The following is a 21,777-nucleotide window of genomic DNA, read 5'->3' as shown; positions in this document are numbered from 1 at the left end:
GCAAATGAGACTCAGAGTTGTAAGAAAACGAGATATAACAACTGGGCAGCACAGTTCTCCATATCAGCTCAGTGTTAACTGGTAAAATAAAAACAAATGGGATTTTATTATTGAAAAATGCACCGAAAATTGCCATCCTTGTTGACCGATATCAGATCCCAGGATATAGTGCCATTTGGTTCAAATGTGAAAGGTACTCAATCAATCAAAGTTTATTTATATAGCCCTTAACCACAAGTGTCTCAAAGGGGTTCACAAGCCACAACGACATCCTCGGCTCAGATTCCACATCAGGGCAAGGAAAAACTCAACCCAATGGGATACAGTGAGAAACCTTGGAGGGGACCGCAGATGTGAGGACGTTCAGTGGATCTAGTCAATAGTGTGAGAGTGCAGTCCATAGTGGGGCCAGCAGGGGATCATCTTGAGTGGAGACAAGTCAGGGGGCAGAGCAGAAAAGAGACGGCAGATCAACTGGTCTAAAAGGGGGGGTCTATTTAAAGGCTAGCGTATACAAATACATTTTAAGATGGGACCTAAATGCTTCTACTGAGGTAGCATCTATAACTGTTAGCGGTAGGGCATTGAAGAGTACTGGAGCCGAAATAGAAAACGCCCGCAGACTTTTTTGGGGCTCTGGGAATCACTAATAAGCCGGAGTTCTTTGAATGCAGATTTCTTGCCGGGACATACGTAACAATACAATCAGCCAGATAGAATGGAGCTAGACCCCGTAGTATTTTATACGTAAGTAGTAAAACCTTAAAGTCGCATCCTAAGTGCACAGGAAGCGAGTGCAGGTGAGCCAGTATAGGCGTAATATGATCAAACTTTCTTGTTCTTGTCAAAAGTCTAGCAGCCACATTTTGTACCAACTGTAATTGTTTAATGCTAGACATAGGGTGACTCAGAAATAATATGTTACAGTAATCGAGATGAGACGTAACGAACGCATGAATAATGATCTCAGCATTCAGTGGTGGACAAAATGGAACAAATTTTAGCGATATTACGGAGATGAAAGAAGGCTGTTTTAGTAACACTCTTAATGTTAAAAAGTTCAAAAGTATATATGTTTCTGTCAGGGGGTTCATCTGTGGAACAGCTTGGATGATTCCTTAAACTGTTCCAGTTCCATTCACACATTTAAAAAACACTTTAAGACCAATGTCTTTGAAAAATATATCACACTTGAATCAACATAGTAGTTAATACTATGATCGATGTTAATTACAAACTAAATGTGGGATATAAATAATAATGGAAGTATAATTGTTTGTACCGTATTTTTCGGAGTATAAGTCGCACCAGAGTATAAGTCGCACCTGCCGAAAATGCATAATAAAGAAGGAAAAAAACATATATAAGTCGCACTGGAGTATATGTCGCATTTTTTTGGGAAATGTATTTGATAAAACCCAACACCAAGAATAGACATTTGAAAGGCAATTTAAAATAAATAAAGAATAGTGAACAACAGGCTGAATAAGTGTACGTTATATGACGCATAAATAACCAACTGAGAACGTGCCTGGTATGTTAACGTAACATATTATGGTCATTCAAATAACTACAACATATAGAACATGCTATACATTTACCAAACAATCTGTCACTCCTAATCGCTAAATCCCATGAAATCTTATACGTCTAGTCTCTTACGTGAAATAGCTAAATAATATTATTTGATATTTTTCGGTAATGTGTTAATAATTTCACACATAAGTCGCTCCTGAGTATAAGTCGCACCCCCGGCCAAACTATGAAAAAAATTGCGACTTATAGTCTGAAAAATACGGTATATAGTATATAATTGGTACAAAGGTTTAACTAACACGTGTACAATGATATTTCACATGTCTTTACTGTGTATATAATTGAACAGTGATAATGTTGTGTACAAGGTGCATTTATAATATGTTGTTCTTATTTTTAGGAAGCTCATCTTGTATTTGACATCGTTTATAGGGTTAGGCGCAATAAGTGTTCAACTTCAGCCTAAACCCTTTCGGTCTGCAACATTTTCAATTTATGAATGTACACCTGTTTGTTGATGTAAAACTGTTTGTTTATTTGGTTGACCACCGACCGAAGAAATAATAAACTAAAATCTAACTAAAAAAATGTGTGACTCAAACGAGAGAGTTGGGTCGAAGGTAATACCCAGATTCTTTACCAAGTCGCCTTGTGTAATTGTTTTGTTGTCAAATGTTGGTGTCTCGCAGGACCGATAATCAGCATTTCCGTTTTCTTAGCGTTGAGTTGCAAAAAGTTAGCGGACATCCATTGTTTAATTTCATTAAAGGGGAACATTATCACCAGACCTATGTAAGCGTCAATATATACCTTGATGTTGCAGAAAAAAGACCATATATTTTTTTAACCGATTTCCGAACTCTAAATGGGTGAATTTTGGCGAATTAAACGCCTTTCTAATATTCGCTCTCGGAGCGATGACGTCACAACGTGGCGTCACATCGGGAAGCAATCCGCCATTTTCTCAAACACAGAGTCAAATCAGCTCTGTTATTTTCCGTTTTTTCGACTGTTTTCCGTACCTTGGAGACATCATGCCTCGTCGGTGTGTTGTCGGAGGGTGTAACAACACGAACAGGGACAGATTCAAGTTGCACCAGTGGCCCGAAGATTCGAAAGTGGCAAGAAATTGGACGTTTGTTCCGCACACTTTACCGACGAAAGCTATGCTACGACAGAGATGGCAAGAATGTGTGGATATCCTGCGACACTCAAAGCAGATGCATTCCCAACGATAAAGTCAAAGAAATCTGCCGCCAGACCCCCATTGAATCTGCCGGAGTGTGTGAGCAATGCAGGGACAAAGGACCTCGCTAGCACGGCAAGCAATGGCGGCAGTTTGTTCCCGCAGACGAGCGAGCTAAACCCCCTGGATGTCTTGGCTCACACTGTCAAGAGAAGAATATCGACCCTAGCTTCCCTGGCCTGCTTGACATGAGGGTATGTCTACAGAACATATTAATTGATGAAAATTGGGCTGTCTGCACTCTCAAAGTGCATGTTGTTGCCAAATGTATTTCATATGCTGTAAACCTAGTTCATAGTTGTTAGTTTCCTTTAATGCCAAACAAACACATACCAATCGTTGGTTAGAAGGCGATCGCCGAATTCGTCCTCGCTTTCTCCCGTGTCGCTGGCTGCCGTGTCGTTTTCGTCGGTTTCGCTTGCATACGGTTCAAACCGATATGGCTCAATAGCTTCAGTTTCTTCTTCAATTTTGTTTTCGCTACCTGCCTCCACACTACAACCATCCGTTTCAATACATTCGTAATCTGTTGAATCGCTTAAGCCGCTGAAATCCGAGTCTGAATCCGAGCTAATGTCGCTATAGCTTGCTGTTCTTTCCGCCATGTTTGTTTGTGTTGGCTTCACTATGTGACGTCACAGGAAAATGGACGGGTGTTTATAACGATGGTTAAAATCAGGCACTTTGAAGCTTTTTTTAGGGATATTGCGTGATGGGTAAAATTTTGAAAAAAACTTCGAAAAATATAATGAGCCACTGGGAACTGATTTTTAATGGTTTTAACAATTCTGAAATTGTGATAATGTTCCCCTTTAAGACACGCCTCCAGGTGACTACAATCCGGCGTATTGGTCAGCTTTAGGGGCATGTAGAGTTGGGTGTCATCAGCATAACAGTGAACGCTAACACCGTATTTGCGTTTGATGTCACCTAGCGGGTGAGAGTGCAGGGCCAAGAACCGAACCCTGTGGAACTTCGCACGTTACCCTGACATACTCCCAGGTCACATTGTTATGGGAGATGCACTGCATCCTGTCAGTAAGATGGGAGTACTCATTCCTAATCATGAGTGTTCTGCAGCATCTAGCAGTTTTATCTGCTGCTACTCAACTGTTGAAAGTCATTAATGCTGACTGAGCAGTTTGCTCCTACCGCTATTACAACCTTGGTTCTGTTTGCTGCTGTGTTATGCTATATTCTATATAATGTGGTCAGAGAGAGTTTATCCAAACGGACCCTTGATAAATGTCACGAAAAAAAAAAAGATGAAAAAGGATTCGATATACAAGATCTTTACACCGCGTCGAATGGCGAGAATGACTCACACATGTTATGATTCAGCCACAAAATTTAGAAAAAAGGTTGGCGTTCCCGCAACAAAACCTTGTATACCGTAGGGGCACGTTGTTCCAGTTAAAAGCAATTGGATATAAAGCTTGTGGTAAATAACGCATGTCATTAAGCTTGATGATGGAAGAAGCTTGAAGCACAAAGTATTTTTTTGCACCCAGTACCAAAAAATTGTTTTCCATTATTTTGAGATCACTTCATTATCCTCATTTTGTTGATATGTTGACGAGTCAAACACAATCTCTGCTGGTAATCCTCATTGCTTCTCTGTTGTCTTTTACCCCACTAACGGTGTGCAATCTGCATGGTTTTGCATCAAAAATGTACAAAAAAAAAAAAAAAAGAATTCATGGCTTAGTACAATTCCTGAAATGAGGCGTATTGGTCCATAAATGTGCCAATGTTCTTTTAACAGGGAATGAATCTGGAACTCAATCCTGGTAAACCATTTGACGACCCCAAGATCTTGACAAGTTTAGTCCTTGAAGATGCATACAAAATTAGAAACAATCATTTTTGATATGTTGGACCACTTTGATGAATTGCTATTGTTGTTTAAGAAGGCAGAAGATTCCAGAGTTTTCCACCAGCAGCAGCCTTGAAAGGACATGTGGTGCTGGTTAGGAGGGTTAAGTTCTTGCAGGGGTAAACGGGAGGGAGGTGGGCTGAGGGGAAAGAAAAGAGTGGGAGGAATATGTTGATATTATTTCGCAGGACTGGAGTCAAAGTCATCAGTGCCATAAGGTCCTCTATGGCAGAGTTTATTAACCTTAGGGCCAGGGCCCATTGTTGGACCGCTAAAAATGATCTGTTTCTCAGCCGTACTCAGTTGTAATACACTTTTGCACCACTTGTGGCAGTAATGACAATCTCAAACAAACAAAAGAAGTCTGTAGCTAAAGTCACATAGAAGTTTCTTCAGCGCCAAAAATTAAGACTAAAGTGTTGAGGCTATATTTTCATTTGCACTTAAATTGTATTGACAGTTTTATTCAAGAAACATTCATTAATAATTGAGTTTATTTATTTTAGCAGTGCATAATTAAGTGTGTGTAGATATATTTTTTGTCAGTTAATACGAGTCCCTTCTTATGCAGTATATTTGATTACAACTGAGTTTTCTAATCGGCCTGTCCTAAGCCTAAGGTTTATGTGGTAAATAGATAATAATCTTTGTAATTAACACATGGTTTCATACCATTTGGCAAGTTTGTAAACTGTATGTAAAGCGCTTTGAGTCACTAGAGAAAAGCGCTATATAAATATAATTCACTTCACTTCACTAAACAGGTTAGCTATTACCATTGAAAACTGTTCAAATCAAGAGTAAGATTAGTACCTTATTTTGCGGACCATAGGGCGCACCGGATTATAAGGCACACTGCCGATGAATGGTTTATTTTTTTAATCTTTTTTCATATATAAAGCGCAACGGATTATAGGGCGCATTAAAGGAAAACACTTCCTTGTCGTCTACATAACATGTAATTGTGGTTCTTTGGTCAAAATGTTGCATAGATCATGTTTTAGAGATCATCTTCAAGCAGCTTTCTGACAATCACTTCCGGATGCGCCGTTTTGTGGGCGGTCTTATTTACGTGGCTCACCTTCGGCGGCGTCTTCGCCCCGTCATCTTTGTTGTAGCGGTGTAGCGTGCAAGGACGGGAGTGGAAGAAGTGTCAAAAGATGGAGCTAACTGTTTTAATGACATTCAGACTTTACTTAAATCAATAACGGAGCAGCATCTCCACATCTGGAAACAACAACCGTCCGACTGGAACTCTAATAACTAAAGTTCCTTAGGTGAATAATGTAAACTCACTACACCGGTATGTTTTAGCGCTTTCATGGCGAGTTTACTGACAGATATAAGTAAGAACTTTACACTACTTTATATTAGAAATGGCAACAGCGGAGGGTGAATGTCCCATAACAAGAAGTTAGAGAAAAAGAAGAAGCTTATCGACTACGGTGTCCGCACGGACTACAAAGGCGGACAGGTACAATTTTTCAGGATTTATTCAGATCCCAAATACAGATCAGCATACCTGAAGTTAAGAAAAGTGGTTTTTGCATAATATTGCGAAACAAAACGCCAGATAATATGTCTTACCTTATACACACACCATAATAATACTCGTATGTTGAAGCACATCAAGCGGTGCGGCTTAATAGCTTACCAAAGTCGTACTAAAACATTTGATAGATTTTTGAGCGGCGTGTGTAATGTTCTATTTTTCAATGGAATATATAGAATGTTGGTGTTCTTTACTTGAGTCATACTGCCACGTATCTCTTATGTTTGACTGCCATCTAATGGTCACAGTTATCATTACACCACGTACCAAATAAAATAGCTTCGAGGTCGTTTAGCAAAACCAGAATTATTCCTTACATTAGGCGCACCGGGTTATTACTGTCGAGTTTTGAGAAAAAAAAAAGGATTTTAAGTGCGCCTTTTAGTCTGGAAAAGACGGTAATACACACACACATATTAAAGAGTGGGCTTTCTAACAATTGAGAAGGTTTGTGTCATGTTTGTCCTCAAACAAAAAAACATGCTAAAACAAAAAAAATGTTTTTCCGCCACCTTTTTCAATTTTCAATCCTTTTTTAGAAACGCTCCAGGGAGCCACTTAAGAGCCGCGGGTTGCTGACCCCCGATCTAATTGTATATTTGTCTTGTATTTGTTAGTACAGTAATACATTTCACCTGTATTTGTGACAATACAGTATTAGATTTGTCCTATATTCGTAGCGATACAGTAATATATATGTCTCTCATTTGTCTTTTAGTTGTGTCAATACAGTCTAATATTTGTATTTTATACTTAAGTATTTATTTCCCAGTAATACTCATGTATGTGTAAGTATTGGCAACATGTTCCCGAGAAAAATGTCCGGTTGTCATGTAATGGTCACAGTTATCATTACACCACGTACCAAATAAAATAGCTTTGAGGTCGTTTAGCAAAACCAGAATTATTCCTTACATTAGGCGCACCGGGTTATTACTGTCGAGTTTTGAGGGGAAAAAAAGGATTTTAAGTGTGCCTTATAGTCCGGAAAAGACGGTAATACAGTGTTAATATTTGAGTGGGCTCCGGGCCCCTCTGTAGTAGTAAAGTTGGACCTTGATGTCAAGAAGATATAAAAACCCCTGCTCTTTTAAAGAGGATAAAAGTAACACAAATCTGTGTTTTTGCTGTTCTTTTTTATTTAATTCCCAAACCTACTCAGTGGCCTAGTGCAGGGGTCGGCAACCCAAAATGTTGAAGGAGCCATATTGGACCAGAAATACAAAAACAAATCTGTCTGGAGCCGCAAAAAATTAAAAGCCATATTACATACAGATAGTGTGTCATGATATATAAATTGAATTAAGAGGACTTAAAGGAAACTAAGTGAGCTCAAATATAGCTACAAATGAGGCATAATGATGCAATATGTACATATAGCTAGCCTAAATAGCATGTTAGCATCGAGTAGCTTGCAGTCATGCAGTGACCAAATATGTCTGATTAGCATTCCACACAAGTCAATAACATCAACAAAACTCACCTTTCATGCACAACATTAAGTTTGGTGGACAAAATGAGACAGGAAAAAAAGTGGCATAAAACACGTCCTAGAGAGTCGGAGAAAGTTATACATGAAAAACAAACTACGGTGAGTTCAAGGACCACCAAAATTAGTAGGACAAAACGGCGCTCGCCAAATACTCGAATCAGTGAAGCATGTTTAATATAAACAGTGTGCTTTATAACAATTAGGGAGGTTTGTGTCATGTTTGTCCTCCTACAGAAACCATATTAAAACAAAAAATTTTTATTTTTTTTTCCCCTCATCTTTTTCCATTTTTCATACATTTTTGAAAAAGCTCCAGAGACCCACTAGGGCGGCGCTAAAGAGCCGCATCTAGAGCCTAGTGGTTAGAGTGTCCGCCCTGAGATTGGTAGGTTGTGAGTTCAAACCCCGGCCGAGTCATACCAAAGACTAAAAAAATGGGACCCTTTACCTCCCTGCTTGAAACTCAGCATCAAAGGGTTGGAATTGAGGTTTAAATCACCAAAAATTATTCCCGGGCGCGGCCACTGCTACTGCCCACTGCTCCCCTCACCTCCCAGGGGGTGAACAAGGGGATGGTTCAAATGCAGAGGACAAATTTCACCACACCTAGTGTGTGTGTGTGACAATCATTGGTACTTTAATCTACCCACTATGATCCAATACTTTCATGTTGCAATAGAGGCTGCAGCTTTACTATTAGTGGTGTCTCTTTCAATCAAGTACACACGACTCCTCACTGTTATGCTAACCTACAGCTCCATCGCTAAAGTCCAAACTGCCAGTAAAACATCACATAAAAGCGCGGAATTCAAATAAAAACAACGATATTGGGGAGATTTTGTAATGGAAACAACAGCACCAGCACGGCTGTTTCCTCATTGTTTGCTGTTTCCGAGTACCAAACTAAAAGCTGCAAACATATTTGGCTTTTTATCTTCAATTGGACTGTAACAAAAGCGTTGCTCTTGACTCTTTTTTTTTTTTTTTTCTTTGCCGGTAGCCCATGAGTGTTCTCAGATGCAGCCAAGCTAATTAGCGCTCACCTATAGTCGGTGGCTCGTAAAGATGTTTACTAAGGCCCGCTGAGGAGAGCTTAACAGAGGCTGCTAAAGGGAAGTCCCTTTGTCGCATTAATAGAAGTTGATCTTGAGGGTTTGGGTCGAAATGCAGGCTAGATGCTTGTGCTGTTGTCCTTCCTTTCCTTCGGAAACAGACAGGTCGTCTTATATACTTGTTGATTAAAAAAAATCTATTTTATTTTCCAAAAAGGAGTTTTGTAAAATAAGGGTTGTCTCATCTTCAGAGTTGTCTTACATTCATGGCGATACTGTAATATATTTGTGTATTTGTCTTATATTCATGTAAATACTGTATTATATTGGTCTCATATGCCTTTTAATACAGTATTATATTGATCTTATATTACTGCCAATATAGTATTATAGACATCCTATATATTATCACCGTATATCATCTTTGATTAATCTAATTCAGGGGTCGGCAACCCAAAACGTTGAAAGACCAAAAATACAAAAAACTAATCTGTCTGGAGCCGCAAAAAATGAAAAGTCTTATATAAGTGTTATAATGAAGGCAACACATGGCGTAAGTGTCTATATTAGATATATTAGCCTATTATCAAAATGACTACGTGTCTCAGGCTGAAGCAAATCTTCGTTGACAGAAATGTTGAAATGTAATATTTATTCTACACATTTTTACAACATTAGAAACCATTAGAGGCCACTCAGAAGGTGAGATAACGCCCAGAAAACACTGTTTTTTTAATGTCCAAAGGTATAGATGTCTGTGTCCAAGTTAAAGGAAACAACACAGTTATTGGCCAGCTAGGTAATGTTTGCTGTGGTCTGTAACAACATGGCACACAAACATCTATCTGAAATGTGTCATGAGACATGCAAAACTAAATTATATACAAAGAGGATAAACATAAAGGATATTACATGAGCTCAAATATACCAACAAATATGGCATAATGATGCAATATGTACATACAGCTAGACTAAATAGCATGTTAGCATTGATTAGCTTGCAGTCATGCACTGACCAAATATGGCTGATTAGCACTCCAACAAGTCAATAACATCAACAAAGCTCACCTTTGTGCATTCACGCACAGCATAAAAGTTTTGGTGGACAAAATGAGACAAAGAAGGAGTGGAAGATTTTTAATGTAACAAACTGTTGCGTCACAGTCCACAATATGTTGAGTTCAAGAACCGCCGAAATTAGTAGGACTAAACAATGTTCACCAAGTACTCTCATCAGTGAAGCATACACACACACATATTAAACAGTGGGCTTTCTAACAATTGAGAAGGTTTGTGTCATGTTTGTCCTCAAATAAAAAAAACATGCTAAAACAAAAAAATGTTTTTTCCGCCACCTTTTTCAATTTTCCATCCTTTTTTAAAAATGCTCCAGGGAGCCACTAGGGCGGCACTTAAGAGCCGCGGGTTGCTGACCCCCGATCTAGTTGTATATTTGTCTTGTATTTGTTAGTACAGTAATACATTTCACCTGTATTTGTGACAATACAGTATTACATTTGTCCAATATTCGTAGCGATACAGTAATATATATGTCTCTCATTTGTCTTTTAGTTGTGTCAATACAGTGTAATATTTGTATTTTATACTTAAGTATTTATTTCACAGTAATACTCATGTATGTGTAAGTATTGGCAACATGTTCCCAAGAAAAATGTCCGGTTGTCTTATTTTTGTGTCAATACAGTATTGGTCTTTTATTTGTATGTTGATAGTATTTGTAGCCCAAACATTGTTGGGAGCGGTATCGGTATCAGCGATACCAAAGTGTGTTTATCACTGGGTATCGTATGGGTAAAACTATTTAATGTATCGCCCTTCGCTAGTCTGGATGTAATCTTTAATGTGCTACTTTTTCGACGTAATTGATTTGATTTTCAGGGTGTTTTACTTGGCCTGCACTATCCAACGTGGCCTTATGTTACATTAAGGGTGTAAAGCAGCCCTGGGCAAAATTAAGATTTTCAATCCGGCCCGCCGGACGTTCGACATTGTTTTTTTAGTCCTTCAACATCAAAACTGTCGCCGCCATTATGATGTGCAGTGCTGTTTTTAAATGACCATAAGTCTTGAACTATAGAAAGTATTTCAATGGTCGAAATATGCGCTTTTGGGTGTTATTCGAGTTATTACGGTAATCTACGTCACAGCAGTGCGGACGAGGAACAAAGCAGAGTGGGCGGGGTTTGTTTTCAGAGCAGCCAGCCCGAAACGCGTGTGACAGAAACAAATGCGTAAGCACATTTTTGCGTGATAATATATCATATTGTAGGTGTTTATTACACTTTTCATTCATATTTTGCTGTTTTTTTACATATTTGTTGTGTTTTGCTTTATTGCAAAAGATCCACAACTATTGAGGAGCTGGTCTGAGAAGTAAAAGATGTTCATATGTTGTTAATATTCAGTGTTTTATTGTTCATAGTTAATATTGAAAATCCCACTTTTTTTATTTAATGTGCATTTTGGGTGTCCAATTCAGTAAAAAAAACTGTACAATTCCATTCCATTTTTTTGAGGTGGTCTGTCATGACTTTTTTAGAACTCTATCGGACGTTGTGACCTTTGGTATTAGTATTCCTGAAAAAAAGGGACCCAAACACATACTGTACAGCAGGTTTTTACAGCTATAATGTGTATATATCATTTAAACACATTGCCCCCCCCCCCCCCCCCCCCATACACATGTTTTTCTCTCAATGTGGCCCAGTTCTGGGGTAAAGTCACATAAAATAAAATAAGCCAGATTCATTACTGGGTTTTAATTACTCTTCCAGAATGTTCTGCTGCTTCGGCCGTCCAACTACTGCCTCTTATGAGCCAAAAATGTATATAGATGGTAAAACAAACAATTACAATTTGACATGCAAATTGGGTTTATGTTTTTGTCAAGAAAAAAAATCAGTGAGTTTTGAATGTGTTCTGCCCTGAAAAGTGTGTGTGTGCTCATTGCCCGTCTGGAGCTGACACCAGAATGTATATTATTCCATCCAGCACTGACTTTTTACTTGATTTAACTCTTGTCTAACTCTGTTGTTTTACAGGGACCTGAGGGGCCTCAAGGACTCAAGGTAGGTAGCCTCATGCTGTTTATGTGTTGTTTGTTTGTAGATAATGCAAATACTGCTTATTAAATGGTACCCAAGCACCAGTGACGTGCGGTGAGGTTCATGGCTGGTGAGGCACTGGCTTCATCACAGTCAGATTTACAAACATATGAACCCTAAAGAGTATCTTATTCACCATTTGATTGGCAGCAGTTAACGGGTTATGTTTAAAAGCTCATACCAGCATTCTTCCCTGCTTGGCACTCAGCATCAAGGGTTGGAATTGTGGGTTAAATCACCAACAATTATTACCGGGCGCGGCGCCGCTGCTGCCCACTGCTCCCCTCACATCCCAGGGGGTGAGCAAGGGGATGGGTCAAATGCAGAGGACAAATTTCACCACACCTAGTGTGTGTGTGACAATCATTGGTACTTTAACTTAACTTTAACTTTACACATACAAACTGTAGCACACAAAAAAGCACATTTAATTAAAAAAACGTTATTATGGTCTTACCTTTACTTATAAGTGCGGGAACAGTGGTGTTCGTGTTGGAGGAGTTGTGAATGAATGAAATATGAAATCCGTGCTGCAGTCTGCAGGTGTACCTAATGTTGTGTCCCTGCAGTCGTTCGCGGCTCCTCCGGCGCGAGCAATGTTGTTTTTGCACTTTTTGGCTTCTTGTTAAGTGACTTTTTTGGGGTGGATTCGGTCTTGCACGTGGAGGGTTTGGGTGTGGGTTTTGGTTGGTGTGGCGCTCCGGTCGGGGGGTGCAGTCTGCGGCGGAGGTGCAATAACCGGCACCAGGAGGCGGGGTTACACGAGCCTCACCCAGTGCGTCTTCGCAGCAGTTTTATGATTGCTCAGCACAAGAAATACGTTACACACATACAGTTGTTGACAAAATACACTGTACATTATATACCTCAGCTAACTAAACTATGGAAATGTATAATATAATTCATATAGCAATACGGTCTCACTGCACAGCAGACCAGCAGTTAGCCGAGTCCGCAATTCATGGTGAGGCACAACTGAGTGACGTGCCTCAACTGGCTGCTGATCACCGCACCGTCTCTTCTCAGTATTTGAACGGCAAATGTGAAAATTCAGCGATTTTGAATAAAAATAATCTAAAACTGGTGAAGTTAAATGGAAAATAACTTTATAGTAAAATCACTGGATACATATAACAATTTAATTTTTTTTTTTCTTTTTACATTTTTTTTCTTTCCATGATGGCAGGTGAGGCCCCGTCACTGCTAAGCACATAGTGCTAATTAGCTATCTAGCTTTAGAGACTCTCCATTTAAAAGCATATAGCTCTCAGTATTGCGTCTTAAAGGCCTACTGAAACCCACTACTACAGACCACGCAGTCTGACAGTTTATATATCAATGATGAAATCTTAACATTGCAACACATGCCAATACGACCGGGTTAACTTATAAAGTGCAATTTTAAATTTCCTGCGAAACTTCCGGTTGAAAACGTCTAGGTATGATGACGTATGCGCGTGACGTCGATGGTTGAAACGGAAGTATTGGGACGCCATTGTATCCAATACAAAAAGCTCAGTTTTCATCGCAAAATTCCACAGTATTCTGGACATCTGTGTTGGTGAATCTTTTGCAATTTGTTTAATGAACAATGGAGACTGCAAAGAAGAAAGCTGTAGATGCGATCGGTGTATTAGCGTCTGGCTACAGCAACACAACCAGGGGGACTTTGACTTGGATAGCAGACGCGCTATCCGACGCTAGTCGCCGACCGCATCGATGATCGGGCGAAGTCCTTCGTCGCTCCGTCGATCGCTGGAACGCAGGTGAGCTTCGGTGTTGATGAGCAGATGAGGGTTGGCGTAGGTGGAGAGCTAATGTTTTTATCATAGCTCTGTCGAGGTCCGTAGCTAAGTTAGATTCAATGGCGTCGTTAGCAACAGCATTGTTAAGCTTCGCCAGGCTGGAAAGCATTAACCGTGTAGTTACAGGTCCATGGTTTAATAGTATTGTTGATTTTCTGTGTATCCTTCCAGTCAGGGGTTTATTTCTTTTGTTTCTATCTGCAGTTAAGCCCGATACTATCACGTTAGCTCCGTAGCTAAAGTGCTTCACCGATGTATTGTCGTGGAGATAAAAGTCACTGTGAATGTCCATTTCGCGTTCTCGACTCTCATTTTCAAGAGGATATAGTATCCGAGGTGGTTTAAAATACAAATCCGTGATCCACAATAGAAAAAGGAGAGAGTGGGGAATCCATTGAGCCCTTGTACCTAAGTTACGGTCAGAGCGAAAAAAGATGCGTCCTGCACTGCACTCTAATACTTCACTCTCACGTTCCTCATCCACAAATCTTTCATCCTGGCTCAAATTAATGGGGTAATCGTCGCTTTCTCGGTCCCAATCGCTCTCGCTGCTGGTGTAAACAATGGGGAAATGTGAGGAGACTTTCAACTGGTGACGTCACGCTACTTCCGGTACAGGCAAGGCTTTTTTTTATCAGCGACCAAAAGTTGCGAACTTTATCGTCGATGTTCTCTACTAAATCCTTTCAGCAAAAATATGGCAATATCGCGAAATGATCAAGTATGACACATAGAATGGATCTGCTATCCCCGTTTAAATAAAAAAAAATCATTTCAGTAGGCCTTTAATTTGTGTCTTTTTATGTGACAGTCGCAATGGTCATCAACATTTTAAATTATTCTCGCTAGGTGCAAGAAAGCTCCTAATTAGCTGATTAGGTGGGTATCTTCAGTGCTAATCAGGAACACAGGTGAGAAGACCAGCTCTCAGAACAGAGGCAAAGACACCACAAGACATCCCTAAACAGGAAGCAGAATGTAAATAAGAACACTGGACAGGAAGTAATGCCAGAACACAACACAACATCCTGTAACTCCAACAACAGTCATGAGGGATCATGACAAAATTGAGTAGGTGTGTTTATGTCATCTCGACGTATTTGTTTAATCTGGAGCCAGAAGATGTTTAAAGAGGACACGATGCATAAACTTAAAATCAGAAGTTTTTTTAATTTTTATTTCGAGTTAATTTAACCAGGTAAAATCCCTTTGAGATCAAAGAGCTCTTTTCCAAGGGAGACCTGGTCAAGAGGGCATAGCAAGGTTACATTAAAAACAGTAAACAGTAAACAACACATAAATCATCACATTTACAACATTAAAACTTGCTCACATAACACATGTGCATACAGACAAGGTCAACTGCAATCCTTTCACAGAAGCTTTAAACTCATTTAATGTAACAAGGGTTTGAAGTTGAAGATTTGATTGTAGGTTATTCCAAGCCTTCGGTGCTGAAAACCTAAATGCTTTCTTGCCCAGTTCAGTTCTTACTTTGGGGACGACAAATTGCAGAACTTTCATTGAACGAAGATTGTGACTTCCTTGTTTCTTTGTTAAAATACAAGACAGATAAGATGGAGTGATACCCAGAATAGTTCTGTAGATGAACACATACCAATGATTGAGGTGTCGAGCACATAAAGACGTCCAGTTAACCATTGAGTATAACACACAATGGTGAGTAAGGGGAGCGCAGTTGGTGATGAATCTCAGTGCCCCGTGGTACACACTATCCAGCAGTAGCATTCATGTACAACACATCTCCATAGGCAATAACAGGTAAAAAGGTTGTTTCCACCAATTTCTGTTTCACAGTAAAAGAAAAGCAAGACTTGTTTCTATAATAAAATCACAGTAAAAGTTTCAGTTTTTTTTTACAACATACTGAATGTGCTCCTTGAAACTCAAGTGGTCATCAATTAAAAATCCTAAATATTTAAAAGAAGATACTAACACAATTTGTTGCCCATTTCTTGTTAAAATGTTCCCACACAGTGCTGATCTTACAGTTTTTGATGTGGTAAAGAACATACCGTATTTTTCGGAGTATAAGTCGCACCGGAGTATAAGTCGCACCTGCCGAAAATGCATAATAAAGAAAGAAAAAAACATGTATAAGTCGCATTTTTGGGGGAAATGTATTTGATAAAACCCAACACCAAGAATAGACATTTGAAAGGCAATTTAAAATAAATAAAGAATAGTGAACAACTGGCTGAATAAGTGTACGTTATATGAGGCATAAATAACCAACTGAGAACGTGCCTGGTATGTTAACGTATATATTATGGTAAGAGTCATTCAAATAACTATAACATATAGAACATGCTATACGTTTACCAAACAACCTGTCACTCCTAATCGCAAAATCCGATGAAATCTTATATGTCTAGTCTCTTACGTGAATGAGCTAAATAATATTATTTGATATTTTGCGGTAATGTGTTAATAATTTCACACATAAGTCGCTCCTGAGTATAAGTCGCACCCCCGGCCAAACTATGAAAAAAACTGCGACTTATAGTCCGAAAAATACGGTACACTTTGAAGATAGCAAAGTTGTTCTTGTACTCTGTCAAATGCATGTTGTAAATATTTAAAGGCCTCAGCAGGAGTGGGTGCTGTGCAGTATATGACAGTATCATCAGCGTAGAAATGGAAAGTAGAAGTATTTATTCCTTATTGGATACAATCCTAATTGTTCAATCTCTTTACAAACGACATTTGTAAAGTTACAAAGGATCTACAATTAGTATTGAAAGGGTGAAAAGAAATCACTTTTGATGTGTAATAATAGATGAAAAATGAACTGGAAAGCTATTTTAAAATATGTACAACATAAGCTGGCAAGAAATACTTCAATAACGAATAAAACAAAATATGTTCTGGACCAGAAATCACTCCATATTTTCTACTGCTCGCTAGTGTTACCATATCTGAGTTGTTGTGCAGAAATATGGGGAAATAACTACAAAAGTATATATACGAGTCACTAACTGGGTTATAAAAAAGTTCAATTTGTATAATATTGGTTAAAATTGTACAGCACTTTGGCTACCCCTGTGGTAAATTTTAAATGTGCTTTATAAATAAAGTTGATTTGATTTGATTTGATTTGCAGAAAACATTCAAACCCTTTATTTATTAAATCAATAATATTGATAATCATTGATTTGGTCGATCTGCACAAAGCTGAAATTATGCACAAAACAAATTATAATCTGCTGCCCAATCATACTCAATAATTCTTCTCAACAAAAGTGGAGAAATATAACGTTAGAATTTTTTTTAAACTTAAAACATTTGTATGCACGTACAACACTTAAAACCTTTAGTACACTATATTAGCATGTGGAATTAAATTATGGAATAGATTAAGCGAATAAGTCAAACAATGTATTAGTATAATCCAATTTGTCTGAGCGCTATCTGTCCCTAGTAGCATTCATTTTATTTCTGAATAAAATTATTACCCATAGAAGGTTAGGAGGGAAGAGTGCAAGCATGTTGGCTCTCGCAGTTTGCGGGGCATTTTGACGTCTTCTCCGAAAAGCGTGTGAAACGGGAGTGGTGGGGCAGTGACGTGAGTTCCTTAAACATTATTTTCGCCTGTTTTCTACTCATTTGTCAACTATTTATTTTGCAACCGTCTATTTTGGCAAATAATTGTGAGGCGTATTGCTTTTTGATGAGGCCTCGGTCAGATTTAAAAAAAATTCGGAATTGCACTGTTCACATTGACATGAAAAAATCCGTTACATATGGGCAAAAAAATTGGATTAGACCTGAATTGTGAACAAAGCCTTAGGCCCCTTCTACACTAAGCTAAGGTTATCCAGGGTAAATCCACCTAACCTTATCCTTGTACACACACACACAATGGTCGTTAAAGACCCCCTCCGTCCGCCGGTGCAACGCGACCTAGTACGCATGCGCAGAAAATGCACACTTCATAGTCACCTCCAGCGTTGCTTTGTGTGCAAGTTCTTAAATTTAACATATCTGAACAATATGCAGTGTTGTTGTATTTCAATTAACTGGAATCCAGGGTGCTGCGGGGCCCTATTGTAGTGAATCACACCTGAGACATCATAAATTAGTCAAATCTTTATTGGACACGTGAAAGTACACAATGTGATAAAGAACAGTTTACAACAATCAATGTCGGGATCTAGATATCTGGTCAGGACACTCCTCACTCTTTTGCCTTCACCTTCATTGTCCATTCCTTTTTGGTGACTTTATATACTTTGGACCTAGACGTTGAGTCATGGCGGACAATAATCTGCTTTGCCAGTCCAAAAGCATTTGATGTTTTCCGTAGTCTTCCCTCGACGGCCAGGTAATACAAAGCACATGCTACCTTTTGTATCACATCCAGAGGAGCCCACATTCTCTTTGTCTCTCCTTCGACAAATGGGTTAAGTTTTTCGATAAGTAAAATCACAGCCGACCTGGACATTCGGAAGTTCTCTTGCCGTCTGAGATGTGTAGTATCCGAAATAGCTGCAATCGCGCGTTTCCTTCACTTAAGGTATTCATGTGTGATTTCCACAAGCGTCTGTACATGTAGAAGAAGGAGAAACACGGGCATGTCTGGATGACTCGCCTCCATCTTTCCAGTGGTTAGCTCCGGTTGTTATGAAGCTGGCTGTGGCGCGTTCTTTCTGACGTCAGTCCCTGTGTGGGGCGCGGTCTTTCTGACTTCCCTTCCTCTCCGAACTCAGTTTGTAAACGATCAATGTGTCCATACAAAGCTAAGAGCCGGAGATTCAAGAAATACACGGCGCACTTACCCGTGTAAAAAAATTATCCAAGGAGGGTTACCTTAAACCAGTGGTTCTTAACCTGGGTTCGATCGAATCCTAGGGGTTCGGTGAGTCGGTCTCAGGGGTTCGGCGGAGGTAAAGACACACCCGACTCATCGTGTAAATAAAAACTTCTCCCTATCAGCGTATTACGGAAACAGCAACAGCAGAAATCAGACTGATTTGCAGGTGTGTAATTTGTTGTGAGTTTATGCACTGTGTTGGTTTTGTTCTTTGAACAAGGTGATGTTCATGCACGGTTCATTTTGTGCACCAGTAAAAAAACGTGGTAACACTTTAGTATGGGGAACATATTCACCATTAATTAGTTGCATATTAACATGCAAATTAGTAAAATATTGGCTCTTAACTAGTCATTATTAAGTACGTATTAATGCCTTATTCGGCATGGCCTTATCATAACCCTAACTCTCTAACCCTAACCAAATAACTCTAAATTAAGTCTTTGTTACTTAGAATATGTTCCCCATACTAAAGTGTTACCAAAAACATATAACTTTGTCTTGAATTTGAAAAAAAACAACATTTTATTTTTCACTAAAGAAGGGTTCGGTGAATGCGCATATGAAACTGGTGGGGTTCGGTATCTCCAACAAGGTTAAGAACTACTGCCTTAAAGGCCTACTGAAATGCGATTTTCTTATTTAAACGGGGATAGCAGGTCCATTCTATGTGTCATACTTGATCAATTCGCGAAATTGCCATATTTTTGCTGAAACGATTTAGTAGAGAACATTGACGATAAAGTTTGCAACTTTTGGTCGCTGATAAAAAAGCCTTGCCTGTACCGGAAGTAGCACACGAGTAGCGTGACGTCACAGGTTGTGGAGCTTCTCACATCCGCACATTGTTTACAATCATGGCCACCAGCAGCGAGAGCGATTCGGACCGAGAAAGTGTCGATTTTCCCATTAATTTGAGCGAGGATGAAAGATTTGTGAATGAGGAAAGTGAGAGTGAAGGACTAGAGGTCAGTGGGAGCGATTCAGATAGGGAAGATGCTGTGAGAGGCGGGTGGGACCTGATATTCAGCTGGGAATGACTAAAACAGTAAATAAACACAAGACTCTATTAGCCACAACACATCAGGCTTATATTTAATATGCCACAAATTAATCCCGCATAACAAACACCTCCCCACTCCCGTCCATATAACTTGCCAATACAACTCAAACACCTGCACAACACACTCAATCCCACAGCCCAAAGTACCGTTCACCTCCCCAAAGTTCATACAGCACATATATTTCCCCAAAGTCCCCAAAGTTACATACGTGACATGCACATAGCGGCACGCACGTACATATAACTCAAAGTCCTCCTGGTAAGAGTCTCTGTTGTCCCAGTTCTCCACAGGCCAATGGTAAAGCTTGACTGTCATCTTTCGGGAATGTAAACAATGAAACACCGGCCGTGTTTGTGTTGCTGCAGCCGCCCGCAATACACCGCTTCCCACCTACAGCTTTCTTCTTTGCTGTCTCCATTGTTCATTGAACAAATTGCAAAAGATTCACCAACACAGATGTCCAGAATACTGTGGAATTTTGCGATGAAAACTGACGACTTAATAGCTGGCCACCATGCTTTCCCAAAATGTCCTCTACAATCCGTGACGTCACGCGCAGGCGTCATCATACCGAGACGTTTTCAGCAGGATATTCCGCGCAAAATTTAAAATTGCACTTTAGTAAACTAACCCGGCCGTATTAGCATGTGTTGCAATGTTAAGATTTCATCATTGATGTATAAACTATCAGACTGCGTGGTCGGTAGTAGTGGGTTTCAGTAGGCCTTTAAACAATGGTTTAGTGAGGCTGACACGATGCATAGGCTAAATAATTATTAGTTTAAGGGGTTATCCGGCTTAGTGTAGTCATGGCCTTAGTTATGTTCACCCATTCCGGCATTGACACATTGATGGGCAGGAAGGCTAATATTCTCACCTAGGCAGATTGGGTTTGCCCTGTGGGCCACTTGAACGTGTCCAGTCTTCTACCTGCTGAGGAGTCCACCTGCTGTTGCCACGGTGATTGCTGTTTTGACAGTAAAGCCCACTCAAAAAGTAAAAACAAAATGCTACGGTCACCGCCATCATCTGAGCCCCACCTGCATAGCTGCTCAACGATCTTATTTAATAGAGTGTGCCTTCGGGTGCAGCTTGTGAGTCATTAACACACCAGTGTGTCATCGTTAACCATTTTGGCGTGGACTAACACTCCCCTCCTCCACATGACATGCAGACAGGAAGTGTGTGATTGGGTTACCCTGAACAAACACTGGCAGCTACCTGATGGCTGGATATGGCCAACATCTGTTCCTCACATCAGGATCACTTCTCACCATGTTCACACTGCTGGAACATGTCTATTTACTTGTCCCATCCATTAAGTTCGCAATATCTCCACAGATATGACTGCATTTTGTCGGGAAACTCCAGTATTACCCTTCAGGAAGCTCGAGAAAATATACACAAACCACTTTAGACGAGGTTAATGGGCACTTTTATTCAATAACTCACATTGATTAGTATTTGGGTAAGTAAATGTAGAATATTCTTTTGGTGAAAAAGCAGTGGATGGACACATCACTGAAAGCTAAAAGCTAATGGAAAGGTTGCTTTAACATATTTGCTTCAGTTGTTCTAAATTATGACTTAATTTCTGAGCATATTGTCCATTTGGTGAGGTGAAAATGTTGCATTGGCATTATTAAGACGTCTTTGACGAGTGTTTTCCCAGCAGGTTCCAAGAAACAGCTTTGATATATTGCTTGTGTTTTAATATATGACTTTATGGATTTATTTATGACTATATTGTCCACTTGGTGTGGTAGAAATGTGAAGAAGTCCTCTTAGCTTTCACTACACCACTTTAGTTGTGTGTTTTTTTTTAAACTACTTGAATTTACTGAGTGTGATCATTTGTCTAAACGCTGTCTGCTGTGTAATTTCAACGTGCCTAAAGCCTTTTATAATTGTTTTCCAGGGTTCACTGGGGCCCCCTGGTACTCCAGGTGTTGACGGACTGAAGGTGAGTTAATTCCAGTAAAAACATACTTGAGTGCTGCATTTGTTGATTCTTCACATTCGGGTTTTTTTTAACACATGAGAGAAAAGCCCTGCCATATATCCTGCCTCGTAAAAATGTGTTTCTGTGCATGTACTGTAACTCCGATCTGCATCCAATTCCCAAAGCAAACAAAGAGGACACGCTGCAGGTGTTTCAGAACAGCGAGACTTAAAAAAAAAATATTGCCTATTTA

General features: G+C 39.5%; 1 protein-coding gene across 1 annotated transcript in view; it reads left to right on the top strand.

The window, feature by feature from the left end:
• LOC133606711 (uncharacterized) overlaps nt 1–21,777 on the top strand; it is a 330,643-nt gene that overhangs the window by 227,932 nt on the left and 80,934 nt on the right. Inside the window, exons 10-11 of the mRNA XM_061960959.2 lie at nt 11,817–11,843; nt 21,501–21,545. Coding sequence (XP_061816943.1) covers nt 11,817–11,843; nt 21,501–21,545 — 72 coding nt within the window. The remainder of the gene's footprint in view (nt 1–11,816; nt 11,844–21,500; nt 21,546–21,777) is intronic.

The sequence above is a fragment of the Nerophis lumbriciformis genome, linkage group LG05 (assembly GCF_033978685.3).
Source record: "Nerophis lumbriciformis linkage group LG05, RoL_Nlum_v2.1, whole genome shotgun sequence".
NCBI classification, from domain to species: Eukaryota; Metazoa; Chordata; class Actinopteri; order Syngnathiformes; family Syngnathidae; genus Nerophis; species Nerophis lumbriciformis.
Note: the sequence above shows the minus strand (reverse complement) of the source record. Positions and strands in the feature narration are given on the sequence as shown.